General features: G+C 42.6%; 1 protein-coding gene across 2 annotated transcripts in view; it reads right to left on the bottom strand.

Annotated features, from left to right (window-relative positions):
* Positions 1-19,755, bottom strand: part of MYO1E (myosin IE) — a 161,916-nt gene that overhangs the window by 451 nt on the left and 141,710 nt on the right. For both annotated transcript variants that reach the window (XM_075006785.1, XM_075006787.1), the window contains 4 exons: positions 18,782-18,939; positions 16,998-17,090; positions 13,456-13,660; positions 278-447 (listed from right to left, as the gene is read on the bottom strand). In XM_075006785.1, coding sequence (XP_074862886.1) covers positions 278-447; positions 13,456-13,660; positions 16,998-17,090; positions 18,782-18,939 — 626 coding nt within the window. The remainder of the gene's footprint in view (positions 1-277; positions 448-13,455; positions 13,661-16,997; positions 17,091-18,781; positions 18,940-19,755) is intronic.

Raw genomic sequence — 19,755 nt, 5'->3', positions numbered from 1 at the left:
TCCTTATCTTCATGTAAGCAGTCCAGGGCAGGCACATTCATGCTTATTATTGTACAAGGCTTACAGCCAGAAGTGTGAAGGTTTCCCTTTCTCTGGACTACCGCAGGGGCAGGACTCCTACTGCCTCAAGAAATGCAGGAGTCATTCTTCAGGAAAATGTCCATGAGGTTGACTCTGAAAACACTATATTAACAATGACAGTGTACTCTGGGGTTTGTGGGCGAATTTGTGAACAAAGGACATTTCAAAGAAAATCCACATCAACTTCTTTACCTACCTTCTTTGATTATATCAATTATGTCATTGGCATTAAAGCTGAGTTCATCTGTGTCCTGAGCATCATAGGCATACAGTGCTCGGCACTGTGGTACCTGAGGCTTGGGTTTTGGCTGTGGTTTAGGTCTTCCTCCAGCTGGTGGGGGCCGGTTTGTTGTCTGCCTGCGAACACTATGGGCGAGGGGGAAAAGAACAAAAAGTAACTGACAGGGCAAATACTCCAAGATAACTAGTAACAAACTCTTCCAATTCCCCACTCCACTTTGCTCTCTTCCATCACTGGTTCAACAAATGGAAACCCCTCTCTGGTTCTAAAATCCAAGCCCACTGTAAAGATCACAGTTATAGAAGAAAGCCATGTGAGGTTATTGGTGTGCCATGCACATGGAGTCGGTTCTAGTCCTTTCTCTCACACACGACTGTTGTGGACATTACGTTATCATTTTCTATGATGACCTGCAGACAAAAAAAGTAGGCGGTGCCAGTTGTTCAAACACCTAGGTATAGGGTTAATCACATGCAGTTCTGTGCTGCTTTATCTAAATTAGTAACCTTTGCCTTGAGACACCACTCACCTGTTTCAGTTCATCTAAAGCCTCTTATTGTGTACTGGTGATAAGACACTGCAGAGAAAGCTCACTATTTGCCTTTCCCTGCTACCCAATATACAAAACACATTTAAAATGTAAGCTTTAGGATGCCCTCTGCCAGCTAATATCTCACATAAAACCTTGCTTGTTAGCTCACTGCTGAACCAATACTATCATTTTATTGGTTCCTGGGTTGGTGGGTATGTCTATAGACTTGTGTGTGCAGATGTGAAGCAGTGGGTGATATGACTTTGCTGGAATCCCTCCAAGTATCCAAGGCTCAGGGCAAAGGAGAAGGAGAGATAAGAGGACTGTCCCCTTTCCATCTCGGCAGGCAGGAAACATCAGATGAGAGCATAGTGTGTGGCATATGAGACCCATAAAGAGCCCCTGTGTGCTCGCTCTCCCCCAACTTCTCAGAAAACCAAAACACACTAACAATTAAGCAAACTGCCACTATCTACAAAATGCTATATGTCACATGAGGCTTGAAAAAATCCAACCACTCTGTGTTGGCCCATGTCTGCTCAGTGTAGAAACTGCATTACTGTCTCAAAAATCATAGAATCATAGAACACTAGGACTGGAAGGGGCCTCGAGAGGCCATCGAGTCCAGTCCCCTGCCCCGACGGCAGGACCGACCACTATCTACACCATCCCTGATAGACATCTATCTAATCTGTTCTTAAATATCTCCAGCAAGGGAGATTCCACAACCTCCCTTGGCAACTTATTCCAGTACTTGACCACCCTGACAGAAACTTTTTCCTAATGTCCAACCTAAACTTCCCTTGCTGCAGCTTAAGTCCATTGCCTCTTGTTCTCTCCTCAGAGGCCAAGAAGAACAAGTTTTCTCCCTCCTTATGACATCCTTTAAGGTATCTGAAAACCGCTATCATGTCCCCCCTCAATCTTCTTTTTTCCAAGCTAAACAAGCCCAATTCTTTCAGCCTTTCTTCATAAGTCATGTTCTCCAGACCTTTTATCATTCTAGTTGCTCTTCTCTGGACCTTCTCTAATTTCTCCACATCTTTCTTGAATTGGGGTGCCCAGAACTGGACACAATATTCCAGCTAGGGCCTAACCAGCGCAGAGTAGAGCGGTAGAATGATTTCTCTTGTCTTGTTCACAACACACCTGCTAATGCATCCCAGAATCATGTTTGCATTTTTTGCAACAGCATCACACTGTTGACTCACATTTAACTTGTGATCTACTAGAACCCCTAGATCCCTTTCTGCTGTACTCCTTCCCAGACAGTCTTTTCCCATTCTGTATGTGTGAAACAGATTATTCCTTCCTAAGTGCAGCACCTTACATTTATCTTTATTAAACTTCATCCTGTTTACTTCAGACAATTTCTCCAATTTATCTAGATCATTCTGAATTATGACCCTATCCTCCAAGGTAGTTGCAACCCCCTCCCCGCTTGGTATCATCTGCAAACTTAATAAGCGTACTTTCTATGCCAATATCCAAATCATTAATGAAGATATTGAACAGAACTGGTCCCAAAACAGACCCCTGCGGAACCCCACTTGTTATGCTTTTCCAGCAGGATTGAGCACCATTAACAACTACTCTCTGGGTACGATTAGCCAGCCAGTTATGCACCCACCTTATTGCAGCCCCATTGAAGTTGGACTTGCCTAGTTTGTCGATAAGAATATTATGCGAGACCGTATCAAATGCTTTACTGAAGTCTAGGTATACCACATCCACTGCTTCTCCCTTATCTACGAGTCTCGTTATCGTGTCAAAAAAAGCTATCAGGTTGGTTTGACATGATTTGTTTTTTTACAAAACCATGCTGGCTGTTCCCTATCACTCTACTACCTTCCAAGTGCTTGCAGATGACTTCCTTAACTACCTGCTCCATTACCTTTCCTGGCACAGAAGTTAAGCTGACTGGCCTGTAATTTCCTGGGTTGTTCTTATTCCCCTTTTTGTAGATGGGCACTATATTTGCCCTCTTCCAGTCTTCTGGAATCTCTCTTGTCTCCCATGACTTTCCAAAAATGAGAGCTAACGGCTCAGCTACCTCTTCTATCAGCTCCTTGAGGATTCTAGGATGCATTTCATCAGGCCCTGGTGACTTGCAGATATCTAATTTTTCCAAATGGTTTTTAACTTGTTCTTTTTTTATTTCAAAAACTAACTCTACCCCTTTTCCACCAGCATTCACTATGTCAGGCATTCCTTCAGACTTCTCTGTGAAGACCGAAACAAAGAAGTCATTAAGCATCTCTGCCATTTCCAAGTTCCCCGTTACTGTTTCTCCCTCCTCACTGAGCAATGGCCCTACCCTGTCCTTGGTCTTCTCTTGTTTCTAATATATTTGTAAAAGGTGATGAACAAACCTCCAAGAACCTATGCCAGTGACTAACAACTTACTGTAAAGGAATAGTGGAGTTACTCAACCAATATGATGACATTCAGGAAAAGATTCCTGTAGCCTGAAGCTGTCTCTGTGGGCCTTTCCCTTGTAGTTATTATTGTGCGATAAAAGAGCTAAAATACCACTTACTGGTCAGTTGTTGTAGCTGTGTTTTCCCCAAGATATTAGCAAAACAAGATGGGAAAGATTATAGTATCTCTTGTTGGACCAAATTCTATTGGTGAGCAAGAAACACTTTCAAGTTTACACAGAGGTACTTCAGGTCTGGGTGTATTTTTCCTTTGACTTTATATTTACTGTCCCTCTGGGCAGACTGAAAATTAACAAGTTGGATGACTGCGTGCAATTGCTATTAACATTAATGGGGAGATGCAATTGATATACTGAGGATTGAATTTGTCAGTTAAGGATAAAGATGAAAAAGCATTTAGGTGCTATTATTCTGATGGGTTTTTTTGTTTTGTTTTTTTATGTTGTATTGGACACCTGTACAGAATAAAGGCCTTCTGGGCTCTAACACTTAAATAAAACTACACCAGAAGGACTTTCATTTCCCCCCCAAACTTTTGCTTTTATTTCTGAGACCAAGCAGGAAGCCAGACACATTAGGACTGGAAATGAATGGCAGGGCTGCAGTTAGCTCTGTGTGTATGTTTATTTTATAATGCAGGTACTCCTCTGTGACTGAAATAGAGGGTACACTGAACACTGAGCAATTCAGGGGGAAGCAATGAGCTCCGGGTTCCAAAAGTCAGTAGGTTCAGGGAACTAATGAAAGCACCAGCAGATTGTTAGCTGCGCCCATTGTGAGAGAAATCTGCAAGAGTTTCAGAAATCTTGGTGGAAAAGCCAAGAGTCAATTGCAACAGGTAGCAACAAACAACTTTATTGCTACCGAGCTGTGGAGGCATTGCATTAACCCTAAATTTGTTAGAGAGACGCCTTCAGATTCTGCAAGCCCTAAAATAATCTGCCAAAAAAGCAGGATCGCAGGCAGGAAACGCTATAGGGAGAGTGATAGCTATGCGGGCATCTGGTGGCTGGCACCCCTAGCTGTTCAGGCAACCACAGGTATAGAGTATGCTAGTAAGAGTGAGGAGGTGGACACATCTGACTGGTAAAAGAGTGAATAGGAATTCAGATGATGGCAAGAGAACCACACAGATCCAAATGCATGAGAGGTTTTCTTTCTGGAGGTGTACATGCTAAGTGAAGTGCCCTCTGCTTCAGCCCTTCAGTAGAACAGAACAGAACAGAACACTTACGAGAATGAGAGTCTGATTATTCAATGCATAGCAGGTGATTCAAGTAGCTTATTGCAGCTGAAGAACTGAACTTCAGCATGACATTGCATACACTATTCATAGGGATTACACTCTGAGAACGTCTCAACACATGCCCCAGGAAAATACAAGGAACATTGCTGAATAATAGTAAAGCCATAGTGCTTTGGAAGCCTGTCCCAAAAGTGACTGTTTCTGTTATGACCAGTATGTTTTGCATTGCTGGATTTGAAAGCCTTGGCTCCAAACTCAAGCAAATCTCCCTCTTCAGCCAGGATGTCTAAATATCCGTTTGAGCAAACTTTCTTCCAAGGAACTTATGCAATTTCCAAGCAGTGCAAATCCCCATTTCTCCAAGGAGAGAGGTCATCCCATTTTTACAAAAAGACAGCCCTGCTGGAAGGAAAGCCTCTGGGACTTTCCCCTTTCTTTATCTCCCTCTCATAGATTTTCCTGTGAGAGAAGGTGAGCAAGCCAATTCAGGTTTCCAAATGGAGGTAATACAGGATACACTTTGGAGATAATTCTGATTAGACACTTGGGACAGCACATTTAATTTCATGAGTAGTCCTGAGAGCTGAGTTGTAGGGACTGGAAGATTTTCCTTCACTTTGTTTTTGATGTGGTAAGAGAAGCAAATAGGTCTTTTCATTTTAAAAATATATCAATAAACCTAGCCAATGAAATAAGCAAAGTGTTTGATTGACCCAATACTCCAGTTTTCATTGAAAGATTTTTTACATCAAATAACAATCTGTACAAATATTAACTGGCAACACAGAGCTAGGGATGCTATAGTGTGTGAAAGGCTGGCCTGGAAGCCAAGTGATGGGGCTGCTTGTTATCATGTAAGACATTCTTCTCCAGCAGGGGGCACACACAGTCTGCCTGGACTTTTCTAGTGATTTCCAATGTAGATGACAACCACAACGAGATTGCACCGACTGATCTTGAGCAGAGATTAAATTGTCATACAGTGGGAAAAAGTCAACTCCCTTGTTTGATTAGGGCCTAAATGTGCGGTGAAGCTCCTGAAGTGCAGCCTAGATGGCACAACACAAGAGCTGTACACAGCAGTCGTTTGCTGTCTGTACTGGGGGAATTACTGCTCACCTCCAGTATTCCATTAGAGCCTTTGTGAACAGTATTACAGAATGTTCATAGGGGAAAGCTGCAAAAGCAGCATTCTAATCTCTTAGCTATGAGATTAGATTAAAAAATATGATCTGGAATGGTCAGTAAGTCTTAGTGGGGATAGAAGGTAGTTAGGTTGTACAGAGGGTAGATGTTGTAAACGCGGTCTGAGTGCTTGCTTGGACTATAGTATTTTTTTTATAAAGGTTATAGCTAATTAAGTCTTCTCATGTTACATCAATGCACTTTGAGGCCCCCCTCCCCCCCCGTGGCCTCTGCTTTCTAGAGAGCACTGCATATTTCCTCCAGTTTTAAAGCTGTCCAAACCTTTCTCAACGTTAAAAAGGTATAAAATTACTGTTTACTCAACTGAAGCTGTTTTCACATTCTACAATTTCCTTGGTTGACACTTAAAATTGTTTCCCAAAATTGTGGGCTCCAAACACTTCTAAATCTTGTCAAAATAATATACTACAAACTAGTTTTATACAGCAATCTTACTAGCACATGTTTGTGCTGGAACAATATTGTTCTGCTGGGTCCACCCAAAAGGTCTAGAAATCATGTGGACTTTAATTTCCATACCTTAAAACAACATTGCCAGACCTCTGCATCTGTGGATGTGCCTCTCACCTCCCTTTATAACTACCACATGGTGACTGCAGTGCTGTTTAGGCTCCCATTTTGCCCTATCACAGCTTGCCAAAAACATTAAACCCCCCTCGTGCCTCTCCCCCCTTCATCAAATAATTCAGTCATGCCATGCTCTGTCCAAGACCTCTACTGGCTTCCTACTTCTGGAAAACTGATTACACAAACCTCCAGAGCTCACTCTGATGAAGCCTCTGGAATAATACTGGAATTCTTAACCCCTTCAAGGACACAGCACACTTTACCTCACCAACAGTGCTTCTTCCAGGCATTCTCCCTGCCTCCAGCTTTTGACATTCCATGTCAGCCTGCCTTTCACAAGAGACCAGTAATAAGAGATATAAGGCTGCTCGCAACATGTTCTGGATACAATTACTGCTGTCTCTGTGGTTTTTCTACCTGAGAGTCCACACGCTTTTCAGAGCAAACCAGAAAAACATTTGATAAGTTAGAGGGTTTTTTTTAAAAAAACCCAGGCTATCCCCACCCTAAAAGGGAAGGCAAGAAGGTACTTCTGTGTCAGAAAGGTCAAATAATAAAACTAAAGCTTTGATGTGAAATCAAAACATCCTCATAATCTTGCGCAATACAAATTATCCAAATGGTCTTTTTCATTCATGCCCCTGGTGTTAGGACTTCACTCCCTGGTGCGGTGAGATTGAATTCTTCAGACAGCTACCTCAAGACTAAACCTACAATGCTACTTTTTAATGCATGTAAAGCACCAGGAACAGGTTATATTCTGAGGGCTAGCCTGGTGAGTATCTGTTTACAAGTCAGCTTCACTGAAATGAAAATGTTATTTACACAGTTACTTTGGGGATATTAATACAAGGCACTCACTGTAGATTTTTATGGCACACGGACCCCTTTAATATGCATATAATGGTAGCGATTAGAAACTGCAGTCACAATTGACCAAGGTTCTGTTGTGCTATGCAGTAGACTAATATATCACAAAAAGATTAACACTATACTATGTTGCACAAACATTTCATACACCTTACGTATTAGCCAAATTTTCAATTTATTATTTAACTCATTAAATTATATTTAACACCGTTAAATCATCCCATCTGACATAGCCTGTCCAGGGTGAATACTATAGGGGACCAGCATTATCACGAATAAATGGATATGAAGAAAAGAGGATCCCTTACGAAAATTAATAAGGAAAACATAAGGTCTGTGTCTACACTTAAATGCTAATGCTCTTTCCATAAATTTTGTAGTTAACTTGAAGAACTGATAAGGCATCAAATTAAGAAGTAATGTCTTTCACTTCTTTCTTAGGTGTGGGTCATAAAACACCATACAAAAAGAAAGCTCTATAGCTTAAAGGGATTTCTGATGGGAAGGCCCCCTTATACAGAAAATGTGCACAGAAGGGAAGATGTGGTTTTGACAGTAGTGGAGCAAGAAGCTAGAACAGATGATTTAACATACTCTACAAGGACATATGAATCCATATAATGTTTGCATATAGGTCCAGAAATCCCCAGCTTGGCATTGCAGAACAACAATCTCCAGTGTAGTTGGAATTCAACTTAAATTCACTTGGCATAGAAAGGCCATAGGCGCTGTGTACATTTACAGTTTTTGATCACCATGCCAGAAAATTACCACTCTCATGTGGGAAGGATTAATTATTTTTTAAACTGTCTGGACAAAAAAGAGGTATACAAAGTGCTGTGCTATATGACAAACAGAACTGCGTTGACCAGATAAAGAAGGGCGCAAGCCCTCATCTAGACCATCCAAAATGGAAGGACAAATGCTGGTCACCTGGACACCCTCTAAAAAATATCCCAATCCTGGGGCATGGCTGCTTATCTATGAGGCTGAACATTATCAGTTGGGTGACTGAGCTGCTCCACTACTACTTGGGTCAAAGGAGGGTGGTTTGAATGATTCTCAGCAATGTTCCCTCTTTTCCATCCGTGTGCACAAGAAATGTTTATGTGCATTGAGAGCAATGCAGAGCTGCACCACCAGCAGAAACAAACAAAAACACCCTAGCAGTGGGCACTCTGCTATTCATCTGGGTGGCATCTGAATCTCTCCTGAGTGTGTCACACAAATGCACAACTTACAGGGAACACTGCTCTAAGGGTACATCTATACAGCAACTACATACCCGTGTATGCTAACTCAGGCTTATGGGGTTCCGGCTGCAGGGCTGCTGTGTAGGCTTCTGGTCTTGGGCAGCATTCTGAGCTTTGGGACCTCCCACCCTGCCTGCCCTCTAAAGGCCACTTTGCAGTGGTGAGAGAAAATGAATTGCCCACCCATCCCCTGATGAGATCCTGGACAACAGGAGGGCCAGGTTAAGGACTGGGCAAAAGTTTTAACTCAAATCATCCCTAGTGCGAGCTATATATTTAGCATAAAGTTTCCTCGTTGGACACAAAATTACAGGCCACGGCAAATTTGTTATGACTGTGTTTCTGATGTCTATAAATAGAAATTGGCAATGGGAAGGCTAAAAAGTGACCTTACATGTAGCAGTGTGATTATTTCAGAACTGCTGGGATGGAGTCAAGTGGAAACATTGCAACTAAAGCAGGCCCGGTCAGTTCTCTTCGTGTGAGAAACTCATATCCTTCCTAAGCAGAACACCCTGTATGGCAGCCTCTTTGTTTTTACTTTAACCTCTTGTTCCACTTTCAGAGAATGGTTGGGACCCTGCTGGTGAGGTCAGTGAGAGCTCAGACCTCACAATGAGTCAGTAAGAACAACTGCGCAGCACGTGGCTAATTGCATCCAGCTGGCCACTGGCTGTTTTGGGCTAGCTAAATGACTCACCTCACTTTAGAGGAAGACAAGAATCTATTGCAACAGATTGGGAGAGGGGGACTGTTTTGGGGAGGAGAGTCTGGGAAGATGGGATCCACTGTCAGTGGTGTGAAAGGGAATGAATTCTGAAGACTAGTGGTCCCTGTGTAAGTGTAATTCACTCCCTCTACTCTTCTTATGCTAATACAATCTTTAACAGCACCCATCATTCCAAGGTACTGTAGAGTCAGTTAATGACTTACAGCTACGTAAAGGCTGGTCTACACTAGAGAGTTTTATCGACAAAAGGGGCATCTACACACTTAGGTGGTTTCTACACATGCACTTCCTTCGGAAGTGGCATGCTAATACTTGGAGTGAAAGATGCTAATGAGGCATGGGGAATTTGCATCCATGCCTCATTAGCATCTTTCACTCCATGTATTAGCATGCCACTTCCAAAGAAAGTGGCCTGTGTAGAAACAGCCTTAGTGTGCATCTATGCTTGCATTCCTCTTTCGAGAGGTATGAAAATGAGGTAAATTGAAAATGCAAATGATATAAATTTGCATAGTGGGTGCTCCATCTGCATATTCTAATTTCAAAAGAGCTTCTTTCGAAAGAAGAAAAAAATTGTAGACACTGCTCTTTCAAAAGTAAACCCATCTTTGAAAGAATCCTTCTTCCCTTTATTTAATGGGAAGAAGGATTCTTTCGAAGATGTGGTTTACTTTCAAAAGAGCAGCATCTGCACGGGCTTTCTTCTTTTGAAAGAAGCGCTTTTGAAATTAGAATATGCAAATGAGGTTCCAAATATGCAAATTTATACCTCATTTGCATTTTCAGTTTACCTTATTTGCATACCTCTTTTGAAAGAGGCAAGCAAGTGTAGACGCACACTTAAAGCATTCTGTCGACAGATTCTCGACAGAAGTGCAGCGTAGCCACTTCTGCCGACAGAGAGGGCTTCCAGTTGTCAGGCAGCTGTCTTTGCAGAGCTGCCATTCCACTTTCTGGCACCACAGGGCAGTGCAGACTGGCAGTTCTCTGTCGACAGAGCGAGTTGTGTGTAGATGCAATCTGTTGACAGAGGTTCTCTCGAGATTCTCCTATCAACAGTAACTTCTGTCGACAGATGCTTCAAGTGTAGACATAGCCACATGCTGTGCCTACACTTGCATTCTTCTTTTGAAAGAGGTGTGCAAATGAGGGAAATTGAAAATGCAAATAAGGTGTAGGTTTGCATATCTGGCACCTCATTTGCATACTCTTATTTCAAAATAGCTTCTTCTAAAAGAAGAAAACCAGTGTAGACACTGCTCCTTCAAAAATAAACCCCATCTTTGAAAGAATCCTTCTTCACATAAAAAAGGGAAGGATTCTTTTGAAGACGGGGGTTGCTTTCGAAAGAGCAGTGTCTACACTGGTTTTCTTCTTTTAGAAGAAGCTATTTTGAAATAAGAGTATGCAAATGAGGTGCCAGATATGCAAACCTACACCTTATTTGCATTTTCAATTTCCCTCATTTGCACACCTCTTTCAAAAGAAGAATGCAAGTGTAGGCACAGCATGTGGCTATGTCTACACTTGAAGCATCTGTCGACAGATATATAATTGGAGCTCAGTTTGTGTCATTCGAAAGCAGCTATTTTGAAAGAAGAATATGCAAATGAGGTGTCAGGTATGCAAATGTGCTTTGTTTGCATTTTCAATTTCCCTCATTTGCATACCTCTTTCAAAAGAGGAATGCAAGTTTAGACACAGCCATAATCTTTGAAAAGCTGCTTTGAATGACACAAACTGAGCTCCAATTATATTAACATATACTAACAGACTTGACTCTGTTTCCTAGCCAAATTGACAGTCATTGAAGCAACCGACAGTTCCATTTCAAAACAGCTGCTGTGCTGAGCCCTGTGCATTTGATCCAAGGTACCCAACCTCTCTTGTTTGCCAGGTAGGACGTGATCATGTTGGAATTTCTGCAAAATGGCGGGCTAGAGGATTCTAGCTCCTCTAATCCTAAACATGCTGTGGTCTTTTATGATAGTCTCCAAAGGAAACCTGAGCAAGCATTCAACCAGAGCACACCAGGGAGCATTGTAGGTTCCAGACACCCCCCCAAACACCAGTGAGCTATTGATGAACACTCAATACATACTTATTTTGATACACTGCAACTGACAAGGGGAAACTTGTACCATTTTTCTCTAAGCACAATATTAACACTTACTGACAGCAGATTTGGTTTTTTATTTGCACAAACAATAACTGCTTTGGTGTCTGAATCTCCTCTGGGACATTTGACTCTCAGTCACACCACAGCTATCTCACTGTAAGAAATAGGGAATTTTGCCCATGGAGGTATGCAAAGTGATTATTCAGGATCACATTTCTTCTAACATAACAAAACAGGCAAGAGCCTTTGAATCTAACAATCAGCTGGCATTAAAATTCCAACAAACACAATCTCCACTAATATGCAAAAAAGCAGAGAAGAAAGATCTCAGAGGAAAAAAATTTTAGTCACTGTAATGAAGATTTAAAGTACACTGTGTTTATATATCTATTAAATTGTAATTTGAGTGCTTGGAAAAGGTGCTAAATAGTTATCCTGAAGAATAAAGATTTCCATTTATCCACATAACAGTAACAATATGGACAGCAATGGGGCAAACCCTGCTAGACCCATGAGGGGGAAAGGCAGATATCAGGGGCCAATGCAGTGTTCGTTGCTGATTCAGCCCAGGCCAACTGTGGTGATGATGATAATGGTGGTTTTGGTGATGGAAACACTGGTCCACTGGGAAATGCACAGACACCACAAAGCATCTGGCAATGAGTCTGGGGCAACAAGTTGCTTGTGGTATAATCATTTGATGTGCTTTAGAACAGCATATTCATGATTAATAAGAAAATAAATCTCAATTACTGATTTCAGCTGATATAAACCCCAGCACCACTGTCAAGCAAGACAAATTTTTCCTGAGCACTTGCAGTGTTGTCATAGTAACAGATGGCAGAAATATTTTTTTAAACAATTAATTCTGAGATATTTGTTTTACTGTTGGCACCAAAAATGTAACATGGATATTGCTTCTTGTTCCCTCTCTTTGGTAACCAAGTCATTTCGATTATAATGAAAGGTATTTTAGTGCCATCTCATCCACACAATTGGTCACCAGTAATCTTGTAATGCTCTGAAGACATAATCAGGAATATGGTATATACTACCAGGTTACATTTCTGAGTCAGTAACATGTTACTTTCCCAAAACAACTGTTAACAACCCTAACAGCACATTTGACTTGGTATGATCATGATCTAATACACCTAGCTGGGTCCCTCCCTAGATGATTGTCTGATACAATCAGTTTCAATCTAGCACTGAGAATTGCTTCATGTAGGAGATGGGGGCAGGAGGTCATGAAGTTGGATATAATCTTCCCAGTTCTCGGTCTTGTGCAGCTCTAGTTCTGGTGTTAGAACTCAGGCTATTCTAATTTATATCAGCTGCCAAAATTGCAAAGGGACAGTGTGTGCCGGCTGAGAACTGCTTGACAGCAGTGGTCCTCAAGTCACAACCCCCATCCTTCATGGTATGCCTTCATGCCCGTGTGATAGGACCAGGAATGGCTGTATATACCAGGTGAGAGCATCCATACTGGAGGAATTCTCAGCTGTCCAGCTAGAACCAATATTCAGGCTCTTTATGTTGTACCTCCCGAGTGCACAGGAGACAAATTGGGGTGGAATTTATATGGCCCCTGATTTCTCTAATAAAATCAACTTCCCACCATTGAAGTATCCAGCCTTCTCCACCCAACCCCCAATAAAAAAAAATCTCAAAAGGGGTAACTGTGCCTATAATATGATCAGAGTATCAGAGAGGGAAGTACTATCCCATGATTGGAACAGGGGTCTGGGAGGAAGAATTCTAGGGTTCTCTCAGTTGTTGGCAGTCAGAGGCCAAAAGAGTTATATTCACTGTTTGCCCATACATACAACAGGTGTGAAAATACCTCGCATGGGGGGATGTCAGGCTTAAAGTCTGTAAAATGTGGTGAGAGCTTTAAGTAGTAGGTACTGTGCAAGTAACTGATCTTAGCATTGGAAATACTGGAACTGGTTCACACTGACTGCATAGTGACAGAATTATGGGCATAAGCCTGCCATCATTCTGCATAAAAAAACCCCGTGGAAGTCAACAGGACTCCTCTGAGAGCAGCTCAGTACTGGTCTGGCCATGTGTGCACACAATATAATTTCAGCAGTTGTGCATTATTTGGATCCAGGAACCAAGATCAGCCTCTTCTCCCTTTGGAAGAGTCTGCACACAAAAGCTTACCCAGCAGCCCCTTGGTCGGGAACCTTGAGGAAATCCAGACTTTGTGCTTGGTATGAAATCTTGTCCGATCCTGCTGACAATTGCTGTGGTAAAGGTGGGCGCGCCATAGCTGTATTCAGGTTCTTCTGACTGGCTCGTTGGTTTGTTGGAGTGTGGGGGTGTGGCACAGACTGCAGGCTTTTGATCACTCCATTTTGATGGTGACCTAGAAGTATTTGAAAATGAGCCAGTGCAGTACATATGTGGGACACTGAAAGGCTTTGAAAAAGGTGCCCTACTTTCTAAAGCGCTCAGCTTTGTCCTCTGTCTGTTCCACTGTCAGTTGGCATCTAGACTCAACTTTCAAGGAATTTGAAAACTCAAAACAAAATTCAACTGAGAACCCCAGTATGGCTCTGTACCTGGCTGGGGTCATTGAAAATTCATGAGATCAACATAGGTGTTTGATATTGGCTGCTCTTTAACCTCAGCCCTTGTGTTTTTAAACCATTGCATATGGTTTTAGCTATCTGGGGCTTGATCCAAAACCTAGTGAAGGCAATGGACTTCCACTGACTTCATTGGACTTTGGGTCAGACCCTCAAACTTCCTAATGTTAAAGGGAGTCAGAAAGGGAAAACCCTATAAAGCTCTCTGGACAATGACCTTGAAGTGACCTAGTACAATTCTGGAAGGATGTCAGAGGGCAGCTGACATTCTGTAAGGGTCCACTTCGTTCCCTTAAGCTGAGAGCTTGTGCAGCCACTCAGAAGAGATTCAGGTGCCACCCAGTTGATTAGTAGAACTCCCACAGCCACCCACTGGCAGGATCACGTGTTTCTGTTGGTGGTTCACATTCACACTTGCCTGGGTGCACATAACAAAACTTATTCTGCCCCTGGATGGCATAAATTAATGGCAACTCTGGTCAGGGGCTCAGCCTGCCTCTGCCTGAGGGGGAAAGAGGCAACTCAGTTTCACCTGATACTAATGAAATCCCTGGGTAACTAGGAAATAGTTAATTACACAGGAAAGCACCTGGGCCTGATAAAATGAAATGCATGGGAGAGATTAGGAGAACAGAGGTTCCTAGGGTACATGAAGAGCAGTCTCCTTCAAAGCAGGCTTCTGGGGAACTCGAGGAAGGGGCCATGCTAGCAATCCAGGGGTAACCCAGAGATAATGAAAACCTTGGGTGGGAGAGTTTACATCAGGAAACGATAAACTGTTCTGAATAAGAGACTTTTGATGTCAGCCTTCTTGGGAGGGCCTTGATCTAAGGGTAGTGTCTGTTTCCCAGCTATTTACTGGAGCAGCCTTGACTCCAGAAGGGTTTCTGGGTCAGGAAGACCTTGATGCTGGTAAGGGACTTGGATGTAACTGGAGGTGATGGATTAAGGTTGACTCAGTCCATCTTCCCTCCAGCAACAGATGCCGGTGGGGGCCTCTCGTCATGTGATGTTCTGCCTTTGGGACTGAATAATCTAATCCCTGCATGTTTGCTGTGCTAGTTTGTGGTATGCAGAGTTAAACCCTACAAGGATGTCAGTAGGATCTCTTATTTTCATCTGCACTCTTACTCTAAATTAATCATATTTGTTATGAACTCATAGGACAGAACAATAGTTTGTTGACTTAACACTTTACAAGTTTTTTTTTCCAAAATTCTCTCTTTAAATCAGGAGCAGCCACTCAGTATTTCAGAAAAAATGCCAGCACAATGATAATAATACGCTTTGACTACATCTACACAAGAGGCTCTTCTCAGCAAAGCTGGGCTTTTGTCAGAAAAAAAACTGCAGAGTATCTACACGCAAAATGCGCTTTGTGTACAGTTTGTTGACAAAACCTGGCACATCTGCCAGCAATGTTATACCTCTCCACGTTCAGGTGTAACACCTCTCTAGACAGTTTCCTGTTGACAAAACAGCCATGTAGATGCTCCGGGGCCCTGCTGTCGACAGACAGAGTTTCTGGTTCACCAGGCAGCACTGTTTGCAGAGCTTCTGGGCAATTGTTCTGTCAAGAGTGACCCAGGCAGTCCGTCTGCTCTCTGTCAAGAGAACGGATTGCTCTTTTGATCTGCTTTTATGTGTAGACACAATCTGTCGACAGAAGTTTTGCGTGGAAATCCCTTCCGACAGTCAATTCTGTTGACAGATGCTTCCCATGTAGACGTAGCCTTCATGTCTAAAGCAGGTCATACCTTTAGGATTTAAATTTGGTGATGTTCAAGTTACAAACTTCCGTAGACTTATTAAGAAGCTCATTCACGGAAACTGAGGCAAAGTCACAATGATAAGGCTACCAGGGGTTATCCCCAGGGTCAGCTTCCCAGTTACAACCAGATTTGCTACTGAATTGTGGATGCACTAGACCACAAGCGCCCTTACAACATTAAAGCTCAATGAGTCTGCCCTTTGCATTGCTGATTCTTTAACTCTAACAAGAGTGTTTGCAAATATTGTTAAAAATAAACAAGCTGCTGCTGGGGTGACTTTTCATGTTTCAGTCAACTCTGAACAAACATTTACTACCTAATAACGAACATTCAGAAACTGTGTTTTGCAAAAGAAATGTTGATCCAATCTTAACTACTGCAGTGCAAGCATCCAATTGCTTAATTGCTGCAAACAGGCGTGGCATCTTGGAAAACAATTCCATGCAATCCTTTTGTCTGAAACTCACACTGGAATTTGTCCTGCCTGTGTCAGTACGGTATAATTTAGACGTTTATTATTTCATCTGGCAAAGTGTGTCAGCTTTAGACATGAAGTTCTCTCCTAGCAGTGTACTCCTTTTCTAAAATCAGTAGCTGTTCCTTATTAGAAAAAGAACATTTTGGAAAGAAATGTCTTGGGCTGTTTTGGTAAATGACATAGTGCTCTTTCCTGCAGACCCACACTCTAAAGTCTTACTTGATAAGGGCAAAAGCAAAAATAACAGACAGAAGGCTATTGATATCAATCTAGAGTTTAACTCTGCTCACAACTTATGAGCACTGCTCACATCCAGGCAACTAGTCTATTCAACCCCAAGGGGAGAACATCTCCTGGACAGACTGCCTCTTCTGCATCTATGTATTATCACAGCTCACATACACCAGCCTTTTTGAAAGCTGTTGCATAACAAGAGGGGAATGAGACACAAGTCAAGTTCCATTATTTGTGGTAGTGAGAGCACAGTCACACAGCTGAGTATTGTCTAGTCCTGTGCAGAGTGCACTTTGTGTCCTAAAGTGGAAGATGTACAGAAGCAACTGTGCATTCAGTTTTTGTACTACTAGCATCCATGACAATTGACAAGACACCTCCCACTGAATGCCAGTCTCAGAGAAAGAGCCACTGGTTTTAAAGCATGGGTTGATATAATGGCTAGCTCACTGAGGAGCTCAATTAAACATATACATTTCAGTTATGGCAATTTCAAAAATACTTTCAGAACTGAAGAAAAAAACCCTCAAACTCCAGAATGCTTTGCAGTGTAGAAGGAAGCCTAGCTATCACCTCAAAGACAGAGACTGAGTCTGAAGTGCTGCCCTAGCAAAAGAGCAAGTAACTTACCTGGGGGAGGTGGAGCAGCCCTCATAGGATAATTATGACCTTGAGTCCTATGGGAATAACCTCTGCTTTGGGTCACGTTCCGTCTTGTGGGGCCTAAAATAAACACACTAAGCTCTGTCAGATTGCCACCCTCTGTGTATCATTCCATAAGAAAGTCCCCATGCTGAACATCAGCTCCTCATTCTTAATCAGAGCAAACCATTTGAAACTCAGGTCTTGACCAAGTTGTGCTTAGCATAGCACATGAAGGGCTGAGGGATCAAAGGTACCTTAATGCCATTTTAACAAACCCACCCAGTCCTGGTCCAGGTCAGCTCCCAACTGCAACCTTAAAGCTGGTCTAAATGGCACACAAATGCCATTAGCCCCAAGGATTGTTCCAGAAGTTAGGGAGAGTTGGCATAATGGTGCTCCAAACACAATATAAAACAATTACTGGACGAAAGAGTGTAAGTCCAGTATGCCAAGTGTTACTGCAGTTTTGTGCCAATAAAAGATTCTACCCACATCAGAATCCTTCGCCAGCAGGCTTTGTGGCTCCTCTGCACCACTGGAGTGGCACAAACTGACCACACTGAGGCTGAGAACACACCTTCTGTTTTTTAACTAAATGGCTATAGAGAAAATTCAGTGTGTGTGTGTGCGCGTGTGCACGCATATGCATGTGCATTGGGGCGTGAGAGGTAGGGGGCTGTACACCAGAGCTGTAAAAACAAAGGAGCAAAATCTGCTAAACATGATTTGAACATAACTCATGATTTGCACATGACTTTAGCTCCTGTTTGAGAGGCTTTAACATCTGACAACAGGTTATTACAAGATCTGTTACATCTGTGGCTCTTCCTAAGCCTATGGTAGGACTCCAAAGGGTCAGGGAGCAATGCAAATGTGGATCTGACTTCAGAACCCTTTTACACAAAGCGGGAAGGCTTCACAGAATGATGGTCCCTCATGGCAAAACTAATGCATCCTCAGGGAGTATTAAACTTGCTGTTGTATCACTCTATAATTTGCTAGAGGTTGAACGTCTCTAATTGGAAATCTCTCGTCCAACAACATCCATAATCCTGCATGATTTCAGTTAGCCGGATAACCATTTATCATGGGCATGGCCAAGTTTCCTGTGGTTCCATAAAGTTTGTTTCCAGCCACCAGTCTCAGCTCAGTGTTCTGTGCTGTTATTTAGCTGTAATTTACCCCTAAATATCTTCAAAGAGCTCAGTAAGCAGCGGAAGTGTTGGTAATGCTGCTAGACAATATTGACCTCCTGTGGTCCAGCAAATTCTCTCATCTGGCACCGGTCAGGTCCCACGGGTGCCAGATTAGAGGGGCTCAACCTGTATTAGCACCTTTTCCTCCTAGCCCAGCCTGCCCCACTCCTCACATGCGGCTCCCCAAATAAGAAAAAGATTTTCTGTAGGTTTCTGGAAGATAGTGCCCTTTGTGGACAGAATGAATGTCTGATCTACCACTTGTGCTCTGTTCCATACCACAAGAGTAGAGTTCTTACATCCCAGGGCCATGAATTTCAGAGGCTTCTACTAACAGTCAGTGTGCACTGCTGAATTAACAGTGAATCCCACAAGGGCTCTAAAAGGACTGGCAAGTCTGTTGCAGTGTTGCAGACTGCAATCCATTCTGCCTGTGAATGCCACAGAGAAAGAGCAAAGAACATAGGGTATGTGGTGGATGAGGAAGAGACCAAGACATTAAAGTTCAATGAGCAGACAAAATCAAGCCCATGTTCCATTTGGAAGGACAGTCAAAGGGAAATCCTTACTTACGGGAATTCTTTGGTAGTCCTGGTCCAATGCTGACCTGCAGCACTTTGTTGCTTGGCTTGAAGATGGCTAAGTCTCCTTGGCCTTGCAGAAATTGCACCTGGCGAGAACCACCTGCACTCCATGGTCCCCAGTTCTCCTTCTTCAGCTTCACTTCAAGTCTAACACAAGCACACACAAACAAAAAGAAAAGCATTCACATACAAGGCCATGGAAACATCACTAATCAACAAGTAGTTTTAAAACAGGAGTAAATAAACAGAGTCACACAGAAAGTGGTAGCTGAGACAACGCATCCCGAGTATTTTAAACGGAAAAAAACCATGGTTTTATTCACCGTTCTTAGGAGACCTGCACAAAGTATAAGATGCAGTCAGTGGAGTTTTGAGCTTTGAGGATGAATATTCAAAGGTTTGAACAATAGATGTGTATGTTATCAAACACATCTGCAAAGGGTGCATGCTAGTGGATATCACATACTCAAATACCCATTAGTGTATGCCATTACCTGAAATATGATTGCAAATACATTTCCCTGAGGGTGCTATGGCAATATGTACGTTTCTGCAAGTGTACTTATGTCCTCCTTTGAAGATAGAGGCCTCTGTCAAAATTCAGATAGTCTCATTCACTGACGGTAATATCCATTTGAAATATAAACAACGCACTGTAGCTGGAGATGGGTTCAGGCAGCCATGATGTGCAAAACCTCAATTGTTATGGAGTGTTTTTTACAATGGCAAAACCAAAACCACATCTGTTATCAGAAGTGCTTTTTTTGTAAAAAAAAAAAAAAAGGATCCGGTACTCATCTGGCTCCTCTCCCCATGACCTAGCCATCTCCCTGCCGTGTAGCTGCTGGGGACCGCTGCCCCCCAAGCCAGGGATCCCATAGCTGGGGCTGCCAAGGTGCTAGTACTCGGAACCAGCAAGTATCAGCACAAAAAATGCACTGGTTGTTGGCTTTGGATTCCCAG

This window comes from Carettochelys insculpta, chromosome 12 (assembly GCF_033958435.1).
Source record: "Carettochelys insculpta isolate YL-2023 chromosome 12, ASM3395843v1, whole genome shotgun sequence".
NCBI lineage: Eukaryota > Metazoa > Chordata > Testudines > Carettochelyidae > Carettochelys > Carettochelys insculpta.
Note: the sequence above shows the minus strand (reverse complement) of the source record. Positions and strands in the feature narration are given on the sequence as shown.